Source organism: Anthonomus grandis, chromosome 13, assembly GCF_022605725.1.
Source record: "Anthonomus grandis grandis chromosome 13, icAntGran1.3, whole genome shotgun sequence".
In the NCBI taxonomy this organism is placed as follows: Eukaryota; Metazoa; Arthropoda; class Insecta; order Coleoptera; family Curculionidae; genus Anthonomus; species Anthonomus grandis.
The window spans coordinates 25121682-25137266 of record NC_065558.1 but is presented as its reverse complement, the minus strand read 5'-3'; the positions used below and the strand labels follow the sequence as shown (position 1 = coordinate 25137266).

At 31.5% G+C, this 15585-nt stretch overlaps 2 protein-coding genes and 1 long non-coding RNA gene across 7 annotated transcripts in view; 2 read left to right on the top strand and 1 right to left on the bottom strand.

Moving 5' to 3' along the window:
• The window catches only part of LOC126743951 (ceramide-1-phosphate transfer protein), a 147900-nt gene extending 142759 nt beyond the window's left edge, over nt 1-5141 (top strand). Inside the window, exon 4 of the mRNA XM_050451244.1 lies at nt 5106-5141. Within this exon, the coding sequence (XP_050307201.1) occupies nt 5106-5126 (21 nt within the window). The 3' untranslated portion in view covers nt 5127-5141. The remainder of the gene's footprint in view (nt 1-5105) is intronic.
• LOC126743949 (solute carrier family 12 member 9) overlaps nt 1-15585 on the bottom strand; it is a 137577-nt gene that overhangs the window by 102904 nt on the left and 19088 nt on the right. For all 5 annotated transcript variants that reach the window (XM_050451234.1, XM_050451236.1, XM_050451238.1 and 2 more), the window contains 8 exons: nt 4097-4231; nt 3850-3984; nt 3603-3799; nt 3340-3547; nt 3134-3287; nt 2924-3039; nt 2660-2867; nt 2402-2600 (listed from right to left, as the gene is read on the bottom strand). In XM_050451234.1, coding sequence (XP_050307191.1) covers nt 2402-2600; nt 2660-2867; nt 2924-3039; nt 3134-3287; nt 3340-3547; nt 3603-3799; nt 3850-3984; nt 4097-4231 — 1352 coding nt within the window. The remainder of the gene's footprint in view (nt 1-2401; nt 2601-2659; nt 2868-2923; nt 3040-3133; nt 3288-3339; nt 3548-3602; nt 3800-3849; nt 3985-4096; nt 4232-15585) is intronic.
• On the top strand, nt 10013-14839 carry LOC126743952 (uncharacterized). The gene is made up of 2 exons (XR_007663027.1): nt 10013-10126; nt 14600-14839. It is a non-coding gene; the product is annotated as an uncharacterized LOC126743952 (long non-coding RNA).

Genomic DNA, 15585 nt, shown 5'->3' with positions numbered 1-15585 from the left:
GGTCAAAGTGTGACAAACTAGCTAAAAAATCTTCATCAATCTCTTCAATAGAAAATCACATCACATCGTTAAGTCATACAATTGTGTAGTTGCATTTAAATAATATTGTAGTACGAATAAGGGCGTTGTAAATTTTACATATTTATATCATTTAATTTGAAGTAATGTTCAAAGGAATTTGATCAAGATTAAAGAATTTGATGCTTAACATACGAAAGCGAAAAGAAAGAGGAAAGTCCAAATCTTATTTCCACCGTGCACTTAGCAAAAAAATTAATACCGTGTTTCATGTCGACTTACATTAAAAATTAAAAAAAAAAAAACAGTTAAAAATATGCTATAATATACACACCACGTACTGACAATTTTTTAAATGTATATCACAACAAAAAGTCGTTATTTCAACAAAAGTCCCTTGAAATATTTCTGATTCATTGCTATTGTCCCAATCCCTCTTATACTGGATTACACATTGAAAAAGTTTAACGTTTTCTGAGCCGCAAAATATGTATCTCGCGAATAGTAATTCTTGCAATAAATAAGTTTTTACTCTATTTGGAACGATTTTCATTTTATATTAACCGCAAATATTAATGTAAATACGAAAAAAATTTGCTACTAGAGAAAAAAGTCTTGAAATATAGCAAATAACTAATTTCCTGTTAAAAAAAAACATGACAAGCATGTAAAAGTATTGACATATGTGAAAGTGCAGTTTATTATCAAATCTTTAAGAATTATTGTTTAACAGTCGAGTTTTCGACGAAAAGTGTATGTATAAAGTTCATTCGGGTTCATTACTTCCAAAAAAAAATTCAATTCAGATTTATATCATTCACAGCCTCATCGTCTTCAGGTTAAATGAACGTTTCAAACCATACGTAGAAATTGGTCTACTTTAAACCACAACAATTTAAATTCCTCTGCTTTCCTCTTATCATACTTTATAGGAGAACTTTTAAGTTTTTCAGAAAAATAAGTCCTCTACATATATGTAATATACTCTGAATGCCACAATTTAGAAGACTTGCAGGGGGTCAGAGACGACGCATCAGAATCGTCAACCTTTTTAAAAATTTATCATCAATATTGCGTTCTTGATATTTTTTTTGTAAACATTAGAAGTCGGGTTTCATTTACTAAATCTTTTTTTTTCGCCTAAAAGCCTACATACAAATTGCTAAATAATAGCGAAAACTCAGGCAAAAGTATTAGTAGAGTAAATATCCTGATTATCTACCTACTTTTTTAAAATAGAAAACATACTGCAAATGGTCAAGTTCCCGCAAACCATGAAATTTGGCCGATGTTTTTGTGACTTCAAAAATTAATTGCAAAAAACTGTCACCGATTTGGGTTTACAACAAACGGGTTTCGTATTCAGATAGTAAAACCCTATCGCTTTTTTTCACTCTCCACACATGACGAAGTCATATGTCTCACGGGATCCCGGACCACTGACCGTTCGAAATTTCCTGCTTCTCTCTTGTGGAGGTTCATTTTTTCAAAAAAGGTTCATATATTTTTATCACAAAATTAATTTTTTTGTGATAAAAATTTGGCTATATTTTAGAGATCCTATTTTCCAATTCCAATTCTCTGTTTACATAAATTCGTGGTCCTTTGCTACCTCAGAAACCCTGGAATACTTATAAAGCTGCCCGCCACCAAATTTCTGGATACCAAGAACAAACTTATAGACTTCTCGTCTTGGATCCTCTGTTGGTAAACTGGTATTATTTTCGATATGGCTTGAAAAAGGAAAAAAATCCGAAATCTGCTTCTCTTGTTATGAGACCAGATCAAACAATCACATTGCTAAGCAATCATTTTTCACAAGTTTTAATAATTACATAAATATGAATTAAGACATCTGTTTAATTCACTAATCACAAAACAAAATAAGGGAACGTCTGTGAAGAAATCGGAAAAGTAAAATAAAAGAGCTTATGAGGTAAAAATATTTTAAAAAAGGAAATATACCACAACTACAACTTATAATAATTAATCTAGGGGCCCTCCTTTTATTTTGTTTGCAAAGAAAACCAAATGAACACTAAATTTACGAAGTTTGGCTCTAAATAGTAGCTTTTTTATATAACAAAGAAGATGTTTCATGATGATACTATTAACTTTATAGAGACTTCATTATTAGAGACGCAAAGACTTTTATGTATTTAAACACAAAACCTGTATCTTGAAATATTTTAATTATAGCCTTAGTTTATAATATAACACCGATTAATATTTTGAACTGCATCAACTTCACTTATTTATTGTGAATTAAATGTATATCAAGAAAACTGGAAATATAATTAATACTTTTTTAACCAGCCCACACGAGCTTCCAACTGGATATGGAAGACCGGCCTAAAAGTAAGTAAAGTAACTAAAGACTTACCTGGTGAAATATCAAAGCCTGAGATATACTTCCCCAATCTGCACCTTTTGAAGGAGAAAACAGATGCAAACATATCACCAAAAACATACATGCAGCTATGCTACAAGCAGCATAAATGGCGTTTATAACAAACATCATCACTAGAGTTCCGATAAGTCCTATAAGGGCAGTATGCCACGTAAAATAGGCAAAGGAAGGTCTAAAACAATATATTACATCGCTGTACAATTAAATATAAAAAGTGTTGCTTCAAATTACCTAAAATTAGGTGCTCCAGCAAGTTCAAGCCCTAAACATGCCAAATTTGTAGCCAAATAACTCAATAAAAATAACACAGCGTTCAGTTGGGCAATTAAGTTAAGAGAACCAATCAGAAGTACAAGTTGTACAAGAAACGCCGACACTAATACTGCAGCTACAGGATTCCCTTTCCATGTTCCTTTCGTTATAAAATCCAGGACATAACCTAAAGAAAATTTCCTATAGGCTTTATTCAATAAAGTCAAATTAATATTAACCTACCAAAAATTCTATCTTTGGCCAGAGCTTCTAAAACACGTGATCCGCCAATAACATTACTTAGCGCAGCTGACCATGTTGCAGTAAAAAGACCAATGGCTACACTTGCAGGAAATACACTAAATTTAATAATAATAATAATATTAGTAATAATAATATGATTATTGATCGATGATAATAATATTAGTAATAATAATTATGGGAAATCATTACCTGACTTTTTCCAAATATAGGTAGTTATTTCTCATCAAGTCACTGGTCGCAGTAGATGCAGTTAGTAAAGACATTGTTAGATAAACACACAAAGTAAATGTAACCGCTGATAAAGTCCCTTTGGGGATAGATTTTCCTGGACTTTTTAATTCTCCTATAACGGAATTATTTTTTAAATGTATAATATAAACAGATTTTATTTTTACCGCTCATGTTTGCTCCAGCCATAATGCCTGTAACTCCAGAAAAAAGAACTCCAAAAACTGTAGCGAAGGTAACAGTTTCACCATTGGGTGTAGTGTAGTCCCTACCATAATGGGAGAACAGATTGTCGTGTAATGTGGTTGTATTAAGTCCTGTATACGTGAAATTAGTTATATTTGGACACAAAGTATTTATTGATGGAATGGGAACCTAAAAACCGATATATTATTATAGTAAAGTATACAGGATTAAACATAATTTGTACCTCCTGGGTTGGTTGATAAAAGAAACTAAAAAAAGTTATAGCTAAGCATATGCAAACTATTGCTAATACAAAAACCGTTGTCTTGGCAAACATGGAAGCTCCTATTAGACAAATTATGAGATTTGCTATGTTAAGAATTGAGCAGTATAGAAACTCCCACCACCGACTTCCTTGTACAATATTTTTGCTAAAGTATCCTAGTAAAAGAATAAAGTTAGAAATTTATATTTTAACAAAAACTTCTTACCTGAGGGTCCTAAATTGGCTACTAAGCCCTCTATACACCCTGATATACAAAGAGCACTGCTAACAATATTTGCCAAGAAAAATAGGGTTCCTATTGACCCACCAAATTCTGGTCCTAAGGTTCTACTTATCATAACTAGAGATTTTGTTAAGATATTATTACAGAGTAAATTTTATATAATACTTTTTGGACCTTTAACTTAATTACTTAACTAATCCCAGTAAAACATAACTATGGTAAAGGATACAATATGCCCCTCCTCCTTCCACAGCCCCATTAGTGGATATGGCGCATACAGAACTAACAGTAAAATAAAGAATTGCATAAGCTATTACAAGTTGTAATAAAGTTACTAAAAGACCTGCATTTCCCACAAGATATCCTAAAAAAAATTAATAGTTGATTTTAAATAAAACTATTCTATTGTAATAACAATTTCATACTAAGAAATGCAATAACTGCGATAAACTAGTCGATATTGATCAAATATTTGCTGTGATTTGTGATATTTTTAATTTGATGAATAACATTAAAATTAAATGAACTAACAAAAGGAAAGTGCAATATAATTGAACATTATTATTCCGATTTATTTAATGAATTTTTCCGATATTGGAAAAAACGCCTAACAATACTGGAGAAATCGTCTGAATAACCAACACTAATTACAAAATTTAAAACTGGTTTCGACTCTCGAAATATTTTAAACTTAATCGAAGAAAAAATAAACCTTAAAGTATTAAAATAAACCTTATGTAGTGTTAAAAGTGATAATTATTCTTCTGAAATGTGGTTCAGAAGAATAACCACATGAGATGCCTGCTCGGTGTGCCGTGTATAAAGGTATTTCGTGCTATAAATAATTTTAGATGCTATTAATATCAAGAATATTTTCATAAAAGCAATGCTTGTACTAAAAACACTGATTGAATCCGTGCAGATGAAACAAAAATATGTAATAGTACTTATAAGAAATATTAAAACTGTACCTGAGTAAATAAAAAATGCTATTTAAAACACCTCAACAAGCTATTTAAAACAACATTGGTTGCCCATCAATAAGATATTTCCTTGAAATATATGTTAATTTAATAAAGGAGATTGGATAGATAAGATGTTATTATCTATATTTTATCTTTTTTTATTTATATATATATATTTTTTTTTCTTAAGATTGTTCTGTAAGAATTGTTCATCACTAATATGCGTTACCCTATTTTTCATAGCGATTACTGTGTTGTATTTCTGGTTCTTAGGATGATATGACCAATAATTAATAAATCTGCCTGAAGCTGTACTTTTTTGATACCAGTCCAAAATAATTGTATTATCATCAGTCCGGATAACTTTTGTGTCAAGAGAAGGTAAGATACAATCTTTTTCTGTTTCTGTAATTGTGAACTGTAATTTTCGATTAAAAGAATTAAACAAATTCAATGTGGTTTCAATTTGATCAGGAGGAACAGCACAAATTGAATCATCTACATATCCAAAACAATAGAAGCAAAAATAGGACTTATGGGTGAACCTATTGGGGTACCAAAAATGTCTTTATAAAAATTGTCGTTAAAACTAAAGTAAGTATTATTAAAAGTAAAATTGATTAGTCTTAAAAAAATATTTTTCGATAATGAAGTGTGAGGTGCTACAAGATCCCATTTTTCTTTTAATATTTATGTGATAAGATCCAGCGGAATGTTTGTAAATAATAAAACCATGTCAAGGGAGATTAAAATGTGATCATTGGGTAACTGAAAACCGTTAATAGCATTTACAAATGTGAAAATATCTAATTTTTAACATAATTAACCTTATATAATGTTATACCAAGTGTTACGGTTTTCGAGATATCATCATTTTTCCGAATTTTACCGAATTTGGTGATAGATTCATAAAAGATATAATAAAATTTTTGTTAATTATTTTATCTGATTATTTTTTTATTGTAAATTTGAATGTGTGTTTCAATGATATAAAATACATACTGAATTGTACATATGATAAAAAAATATGACTTAGTTCAATGTACAAAACGAATTTCCGAAGTATCTACCTTCGAGCTTATACGCGAATACCTTTTATTTATCTTTGTTTTTTTATTTTTATATCACATTCTAACAGAAAATGTTGATTCTCTTTTACTGAGATTAGTTGAAAGATCTGGTTCTGTGTTTAAAATTTTATTTTTGTTATTGATGTTGCTGCTTAGTAGGTTTGTTTTGCCCGTTGCCCCGCGACGGACAAACTTACCTTTTAGAATTTGATTAGTTATCAACAGTTGTCATCTTCAGTATTTCATACCACTTATTTTGTAATATTTTTGTTAAATATTTTGATATAATGGCTGCTTCTTCGAATCATGAATATGATGATTTAAAATGAAAATGCAAATTTTAAATAAAACTGATCCCTGAAACTGAAAAAACTGAAGAGATCCCACCACTAGCACCAGGAAAATAGCGCAACAGCTGTAGAAAAGTGTGGACAGTTCTGCATTTTGAGAAAATGCACCAATTTCATTATAGCCCCGTGCAAGGGCTTGAGGAAGGTGACCCTGTTCGAAAAATCACTTTCTGCCAAATCATTTTAAATGCCAACATAGTAGATAACACATTTTTACAGAAAATTTTATGGACGGATGAATTCAATTTTGCTCGCGAAGGGATTATTAATTTCCACAACCTACATTATTGGACAGACGAAAATTCTCATATGAAGAAACAAATTTCATACCAACGAAAATTTAATGTAAATGTGGGGGTATATTTCAAATGGTGAAAATTATCTAAAATTTTTGAGAAATAACTTACCTGATATTTTGGATGAAGTTCCTCTGGATATAAGATCAAATCATATACCAAAACGATAGATATCCCGCCCATTATCGGATAACTGTAAGAGATTTTCTTAACAATCATTTTCGTAATAGGTGGATAGGCCAAAATTAACCAATATTGTGGCCAGCTAGATCTCTCGATTTGACCCTCCTCGACTACCATGTTTGGGGAAGAATGAAAGACCTGGTGTAAAATGAAGGAAATCCTAAATCTAAAACACCTTACCCAAAAAATTAACGCAGCAGCAGATAATGAAGGCGAAACTAAGGGTAAGCGTATCCACTACAGAGATGCGACCAAGATGTCGACGTTGTATTAAAAAGAGTGGTTCTCATTTCGAGCATGAGAGTAATTAATTCTTGTAAATACATGTAAATAATTTTTTTTTGTGCATTTTGGTAATCCGTCATATGTATTTTTTGTAAAGAGAACATTCGCGTTTTTTAATTAACCTACTTTAATATTTACAATTTGTATTTCACATTCCGTATTTTCCTGCATATTTTTTAGTTTGTTTAAAACTACTCGGTGCTAAGTAATCTTCGGTTATATCTTTAAACACTAATTACAAAACTTACTACAATCCATATAAACGCTTTTTCCTTTATTTAAAAAAAATATAATATTATACAAATTATTAAATATTAAAAATTTAATATTTAATAATTTGTTTCATTTACTTATAGGTAAAAGTCATAAAAGACGAGTTTGTCCGTTACATTTGTCCAAGGCAACGCAAAGCTGCTAAGGAGCAACAACAACAAAAATAAAATTTAAAAAACTGAACCACATCTCTAAACAGCTGTCAATAAAAAAGAAGCAGCATTTTCTGTTGGAATGTAATATAACAATAAAAAGAATAAAGATAAAGGAAGTTTTTGAAAATATTTGAATGAATATCTTATTTCCACCCTTCAGGTTATTCGCTTATAAACTCCAAGTTAGATATTTCGGAAACTCATCATCAATTGCCTACATTCCATTGTTCAACAATTTTTTTAAATCAAATGTAGATCCCAGTACGTGTTTTATATCTATGAAATATACATTCGGGTTTATAATAAAAAAATAATATTTATAATAAAATCATTAATTAGATAAAATAATTAACAAAAGTGTTATTATAATATTTATGGATCCATCAACAAATTCAGTACAATTCGGAAAAAATGATATCTCAAAAACCGTAACACATGGTATAACACTACATAGGGTTAAATATGTTCTAAATGATCTCACCTATCCCCCCTTTCTTATATGTATACGTCGTTGAACCAAGCATCCTGTATATAGATATAGAGTGTCTCTAAAAGGTCTGTACAAAATCCTAGGATATATACCTGAGGTCAAAATAAGCCGATTTAAAGCAACTTACCTTAGTCTAAAAATGCTTCGTTTCCTAGTTATACGGTGTTAAATTTAAAAAATAGATTCTAAAAAAAGGAATCTGCCGTTCCATTATTTATGGGACACCCTGTATATAAATATGATATTAACCTGGATACATATTCTTAAAATGTAAAAATATTCCTCATTTGGAATTAAAATCGTTTGTTCTAGAGAGCTATGTAACAGATCATTTTCCAGTAATGATAAATATTGGTTTAAAAGATACTCATACCACCAAAGCTTTTAAGAAAAAATCGATTACCATAAATAATTATAGATCGATTCGCTTAATAACTTGGCATAATAATTTTTGAATAAAGTCTTAAAACAAATTTAATCAAACCAGATGTATTCAGAGAAATTTTATTTTAAAAGCAGAGCGCTTTCGGCTTATGAGCCATCATCAGTGCTAACTGTCAGTTAAGCCCAGAAGTTTACCATAGTGAGAACACATTTGATATTACTAAAATTATACATAACTTGATAAGTATAGCAAAATGCGTGTCGAGAGTTAAATAATAGCTATTTATGTATCAAGGGCATTGTAAGGACGATAATGCCCGAAAGGTGGAAATAGTTTCCGCCTGATGGGCATTAGAGTCTAACAATGCCCGTGGTGCATACAATGCTTTATGTTTTACCTAAAAATTGATTATTATGAACAAAAATAATTTTAATATTAATTAAAAAATAGGGTCTACCTGTACAGGTAGGTATACGTAGTACATACCTACCTACAGAAATTTATCAAATGACTTGCAGTTATTATTTAAGTTTGACTTTGATGTTTCTGTCAGTTAGTCAGTTGGGATTTTTTGTTTAAATATTTGCTTAAAATGGAAGAAATTCCACAAAATAAAAGAGAAAAGGTCATAAAAGCGACCGAAAATCTTTTGCCAGTTTAATCAAGGCAACAGTATGATCGGGAGTATGGCATATTTGGTATTTGGAAAGATGCCAACGCAATTGTTCAAATAACCGAAACCGTTCTAATGGCATATTTTCAAGAACTGAAAGTTATTGATTTTATTTTAATAGGTACATATGTTTAACACATTTTAATATTTTTAGTCGGAAAAATACAGTCCGAACTCTCTCTGGACCAAATATTCTACCCTAAGTTCTACGTTAATGGTCTATAAAAATATAAACATGTCGCAATACCATCGTCTCATATCTTTTTTAAAAGTTAGGTCGAAAGGATATGTCCCGAATTTAGGCGCTTTAAATTTAATAAGTACGCAGCATTAAGACCAGCTGGAATAAAGGAGCGAAGATTCTTTATTACCTATAGAAAGAGTCGCTGTACAGTACAACCTGCTGGAAAATTCGAAAAAATCGCGAATTTTTTAAAACCGGATAATGCAGAAGCTTGTACCGGCCACTGTTTGCGTCGCACATCGTCAACTTTACTTGTTGAGGCAGGTGCTTCGTTTGAAATGCTAAAACAACATAGGAAATGGAAAAGCTCTTCAGTAGCTGAAGGATATATAGAAGAAAGTATTTCATCCAAAAATAAAGTAGCCAAAATGATTGCCAATTCAGTTAATTTCGAGGTTAATTCCGTATCGACTATTGAAAATTCTTTAATGGACAATTTACAAACTATACAAAATAGTGTTAGTGCTACCACCTCTACCATCACAAAAAACACCGACCATTCTATAGTGGGATCAGCTACATTTTCCGGGACATTTCAAAATTGTAATTTTTATTTTGGAAATAAAGTTTAATTTTTAGTATTTAAAGAGACATTATTTTTTGTATAAAATGGATGCTTATTCTTTATTATGAGAAATAAAATTGGATAAGCAATATCATTTCCGGGCATTATCATAATGCGCGCTTATAATGCCCTAGGTGTGATAGCAGGTATTATTGCTACCATAACATATTCCGTTTCTAAGGTATTATAAATCAATAATAGATAGGTAAAACAAAGATTTTTAGTTGTTTCGTTATTTAAATGTCAAAGGTTCCAACCATAGGACTAGATTAGTATGTGTTTATAAAAACTGGCCCGCCCAACCTGCAGCGAACAACACTAACAGGTACGTTATTAACACCGTAAATTTGATAATTTATTAATTTTCCTTTTTGTGTCTAAATACACAGTGGCCCTTCAAAAGCCTATTATAGTGTTTCTAAACAGAATAAAAAAATATGGAATTTCATTTACAAAATAAAAATAATGGAGTCATTATTTCATATTCAGACCACACAGGTGACTTCATTTATTACTAAAAAATGTGTCAAAAGATAAGATCTTCGTCCTACGTACAGTTCATTGCGGTTACATGGGCTCGGCTCTATGAGGTCTCGCATTCACCAAACAATTACTATTTCCCTTCGACCATTGCCTAAAGCTAATCCCACCTTTCACATTGATGCGTTTGACCTGCCCAAAATTTGTGAAAAATTACCAAGAGATCGATCTCATATTGAAAATTGCCCATATATTTTTAATATTCGAATGGATGATGAACGATTTCATTGCCCTGATGCTGCGAATATTCTTCTAGGTGCTGATGTATTTTCTAAGCTGCTACTAGATAAGCGCATTCGTGATGAATCAGATCAGCCTGATGCTGTAATTACTGTTTTTGGTTATATATTAATGGGACCCATTTGAAATTCCTCAATAACATCATTTATCGTCAGACCAGATTTCGTGTGAAAATATATTTTTAGATTCATACCAACGATCTAACTCTGGTAGATTCATTGTCAAATTGCCTTTTAAGGAGGAAAATCCTACACTTGGTAATATGCATGTATTAGCTTTCCATAGGTTTTATTCTTTATAGCGCAGATTCATAAATATATCGTCAAACCTATAATTTATAGGTTAATTGTAATATAAGGAATTTATTCAGGAATTTCTTGACTCAGATCATATCCAGTAACTCCTTCGTTATCCAATTGGCTTTTATATTCCCCGTCATTGCGTAGTTAGGCCTGAGACCTTAACTACCAAATTACGAGTAATTTTTAATGGATCTGCTTATTTTTCCAACCTCCACACGCTAAATGAGATGTCTTATTGTGTGTCCAAAACTTAACATCGCTTAGTATTTATTTTGCTGCATTTTCGTTCCCATAAATTTGTTCTTACTGTTGATATTTCTAAAAGAAGGGCAGATTGTTGTTGCTTCTGATTATCAGGACTATCAACGCATTCTATCGCGATTCTCCCAGGCAAACCTGTCCAAGACTTCCGCATCCAAAGACTGGTTTATGGTTTAACTTGATCCCGATATATTGCTATAAGACATTATTAAAATTGTCCGATAACGAAGAAGCTATCTTCTATCCATTGGCAGCTGAAACTATTCGCACTAGCATGTACGTGGATGAATACGCCGGAGGAACGTCGTCGCTTGAATCTGCGCTGTCCCTTAAAACCGAACTTACAGCTTTGTTGGTAAAAGGCGGGTTTTAACTTTAAAAATGGTCTTCGAATTGCCCGGAACTTCTAAATGATTTATTTCCTCATCGGCCTATTGTAATATAAATGAAGCGCCTTTAGGTCCTAGGATTGCAATAGAATGCTGTAATCGATAGTTTTGAGTTTAAAGTCAACATTGTCAATTTTTGATTTATCCTTTAAGTATTTTGTCCCCGGTTACGTTTTTTTTTCTTAAACATATAATTCAACGAATCTGAACATTAAAACTTGATTGGGATCAGGAACCGCCTGCTGACATCCTTAGGCTTTGGGATGAATTTGCTACCGATCTTTCTAGTTTAAACAATTTTAGTCTTTCTCGTTTTATGGTTTTACCACAATTTTCTCGATGTGAGCTTCATTGTTTTTGCGACGCGGGTGAAAAGGGATTCTGTAGTGCTGTTTCATTGTTTTTCACCTGCTAATCAAATTTTTATTTATTTTGTTTCTTTAAAGTCCAAAATTGCTCCATTACAGAAAATCTTATTACCGCGACTTGAACTTTATGCCGCAGTTTTAACCGCTCAGCTTTCAGCCTTTGTTTAATAGTTTTTTTCTGGAAAACTTGACATTTCTCAAGTATTTTGCTATACAGATTCCACTATAGCTCCGAAATCGATTAAATTTTTTTACCCCCACAAATGGCAAAATTTTGTAAGTAATCGAGTTGCTCTTATACAAGAAAACATGGATGTTTGTGCTTGGTTTTATGTTCCGTCTGCAGACAATTCTGATGACATGGGTTCCCGAGGAATGCTGCCTTCCCGACTAATAAATTGTTCTTTATGGTGTTCGTAGTATGGTCTTTACCGCTCCTATTTTGCAAAATTCTGAATTTCCTTTTCACAATCATGTTGATACTACGTTACCTTCTGCTGATACCCTTTCTGAGCAACGCCGCTCTGTCAAAATTTTCTTGACAGTCTTTTTGACCTACATTCATCTTTTTCTATATCTGTACGCATTTTGGCCAATATTCGTCGGTTTTATTATAATTGCAAAAATTCATTACAAAGGCGATTGGAAATGCTTTTTTCTAATGAGCTATACCTCTCTAGCCTTTGTTTTGTTAAACGCAGTCAGCACTTTCCTGTGCCAATGAGATTCATTTCCTTCAAATTGGTCAAATCTAAAAACATCTTCAAATTATCACCTTTTCTTGATTACGGTTACGCATAAGGTTACGCATCAATTGAGTAGGACCGAAAGTTTCCTGCCCTCCTGCCTCGTAAATTTCGTTTAAGAGATTTAATTATTAAATTTATTTATGTTCAATATCTCCATGCTGGAGTCCAAATTCTTGTTTTTTTAGTGCTTCAAAAGGTTTGGATTTTATCTGCTAAACGAACGATCCGACGAATATTATCGCACTGCATTACTTCTTGCAAAACCAAATGGGTAATTTACCGCGTCTCCGCATAATTCAATTTAAACTCTTTGATTACGCTGGCCCTTTCACTATCACTATTATCAAGTTTATACGGGAAATTAAACCACTTTAGCAGCTAAACTGGTTTAGAGATAATTCAGTTTGGCTAATGTTTACATAAGAGGATAAAGAAAGTGTTTACACCTTAGGATTAAACAGCTGTTTACCATTGCCAACCTAGGAATTAAAAAAAATTGGTTGAGCTGACTAGTTAGTTTATTACTTGAACACTTAATTAGTTTAACAAGTGATAACAAAATGATTTGGCAAACAATTTACATCTAGCCTTAAAATATATGTTTATTTATTTTTTAAAAGTATTTGCAGATTTGTGTTGGTAGTACTGAGAGTTAAATCGGTTGAGTGGTGACAGCTGTTTATCCGCTTATTTAAATCGATTTAAGCTAAACCGGTGTAAGAGTATTTATGCGAATTATGTTATACCGATTTCCACTAAACCACTTTACGGTTTTTTCGGTTCATTTGCTTGTGATACAGCCGATAATCGCTAGATTAGTTGACATTTCAATCCACCCTGTTTATCTCATTTTGAAGGTTTGTGGAAGGCTAATATTAAATCAATTAAAATTAATGTAATTCCAGTTATCGGAGATCATATTCTGACTTATGAAGAGCTTTATACTGCCTTTACCCAAGTTGAAGCTTTAATGAATTCTAGACCGCTAACTCCTGTAAGTTATGACCCTAATGATTTAACCGCTCTTACCTCCAGTCATTTGCAGCTGTTGGAACCTGTAACAGCGCCTCTTTGAAACTTTGAAACCAAGTTTGAAAAATAATCCTATTAATCGGTTATCTCGTTGACTTTAGTTATTAGCCCGCTTTCAAAACAAACTGTATGGTCTAGATTGTCTCACCAATCTCTTCATCCTCTTCACTAGCGCACAAAATGGCTCCAGTCTTCCACATCTTTAAAATCTAAGTTATTTGTTATAAAACAATCTCAAACCCCGCCACTTCATTGGCTTCACTGAATTTTGGAGATTTACCTGGGTAATGATGGAGTTGTAAAAGTAGCTAAAGTTAAAACGTCTACTAACAAACTTTCTCCTCTGTCAGTATAATAAAGTTGCCCTTTGGTAGGGCGGAAATGGCACATTTAATTTATGAATACTTGTCCAAATAGTTTGTGTTTTTTTTAATTTGTAGTATTTATTTGTTTTCTCCCGAAATTCAAAAAAAAACACTTTATTGATATGAAAATGAATGTATGTCAATGAATTTCTCTCTTTTATTACAATCAATTTAATTTACATTTTTCTAAGTCTTTTAACAACAAGAAATCTGCGCGTGTGCACAGCTTTTAAGGGTTTAAATTCTTTTGGTTCGTGCTAAACGCAGTCCAGAGAACGCGGTTAGAGAAAGATGTAACTGAGTTAATTCTAAGATATAGAATTTTAGTAAGTTTATAAACACTGTCAATTTTGCCATATTCATTATTCTGATAATATACAAAAAAAATTTACACTAGTGTTGAAAAAATTATCTTATTATGCAAGTATGTGTATATTCAATGAGGTTTTTAAAATATAGGTGTAAAATATAATGTTATTTATCACTATAGGTTAAGGCGACTAAGTCGGCGTCCATACTAGACTTCCAGCTTAAAATTTTTTTTTCCGACAGATGGCACAACTAACATGTAATTTTTAAATCGTTAGCTTCATAGAAGACTGTTAGTTGGCGGCTAGCGCCACGGGTGGAAATACGGGCTCGCGAGCAGAGGGAAGGCTGAGGCGGGTAGCCAGACGGGAAGCGAATTGGATTTATTTTATTAAATGCCTTTATTTTTAATTTCTAGAGAACGCAGTGTTCTGATGTGGTAAATAGACAAGCTGTTTGAAAAATTAAAATATTTTCGTCTTTGCTTTAATATTAGCATTAGCAGAAGTCAATTACAAAAATATTTTAATATCGTTTTATTCTGAATCCAAAAATTATGAAAGTTCTATATATTCTATACAAAGTACTATTAAAATTGTGTGGTTATTATTTTTGAAAACAATATTGAATTATGAATGTTTTATAAAAGATGTTGGGATTTTCATAAAATATTTGTGAATGTTTTATATTCTTTAAAATTTGTTACATTTTGATGTTCCCGAATCATATAAACTTTTTATTTATTTGTCCTTGATCATTTTTTGTAAAAGCCTCAAATTTTTTTTTGGTGACAGAAATCGGTACAAAAGCAATAAAAATTTTATTTAGTAAAAGTATTATATTTTTTACTGTTTTATTTACACACTACTGGGCCATTTTTAATATGGAGTTAAGTAAACTACATTTTTGTATATGATATAAAAATTAGTTGCAATTGCGCTATATTTGTGAGTTGTTTCCAATATTTCTTCACATACCTATTTAGCTTAAATTAACACTAAAAATTCCTAATTCCTTAGATGATTTAAATTGAAATAAAATTCCTCTAATATGAAATAAAATTAAATTGATTAAAATTCCTCAGTGTGGTCGCAATTTCGAGGGTGACCATTGGGATCTGGCAAACCGGAGAAGATATAGGTTTAATTCAATTAAGGCAAAGTTGCTTAATTTGATTCTTATTCAAATGGAGTTTAAGAATTTTAAAATTTCGAAATATTACGGGTGAA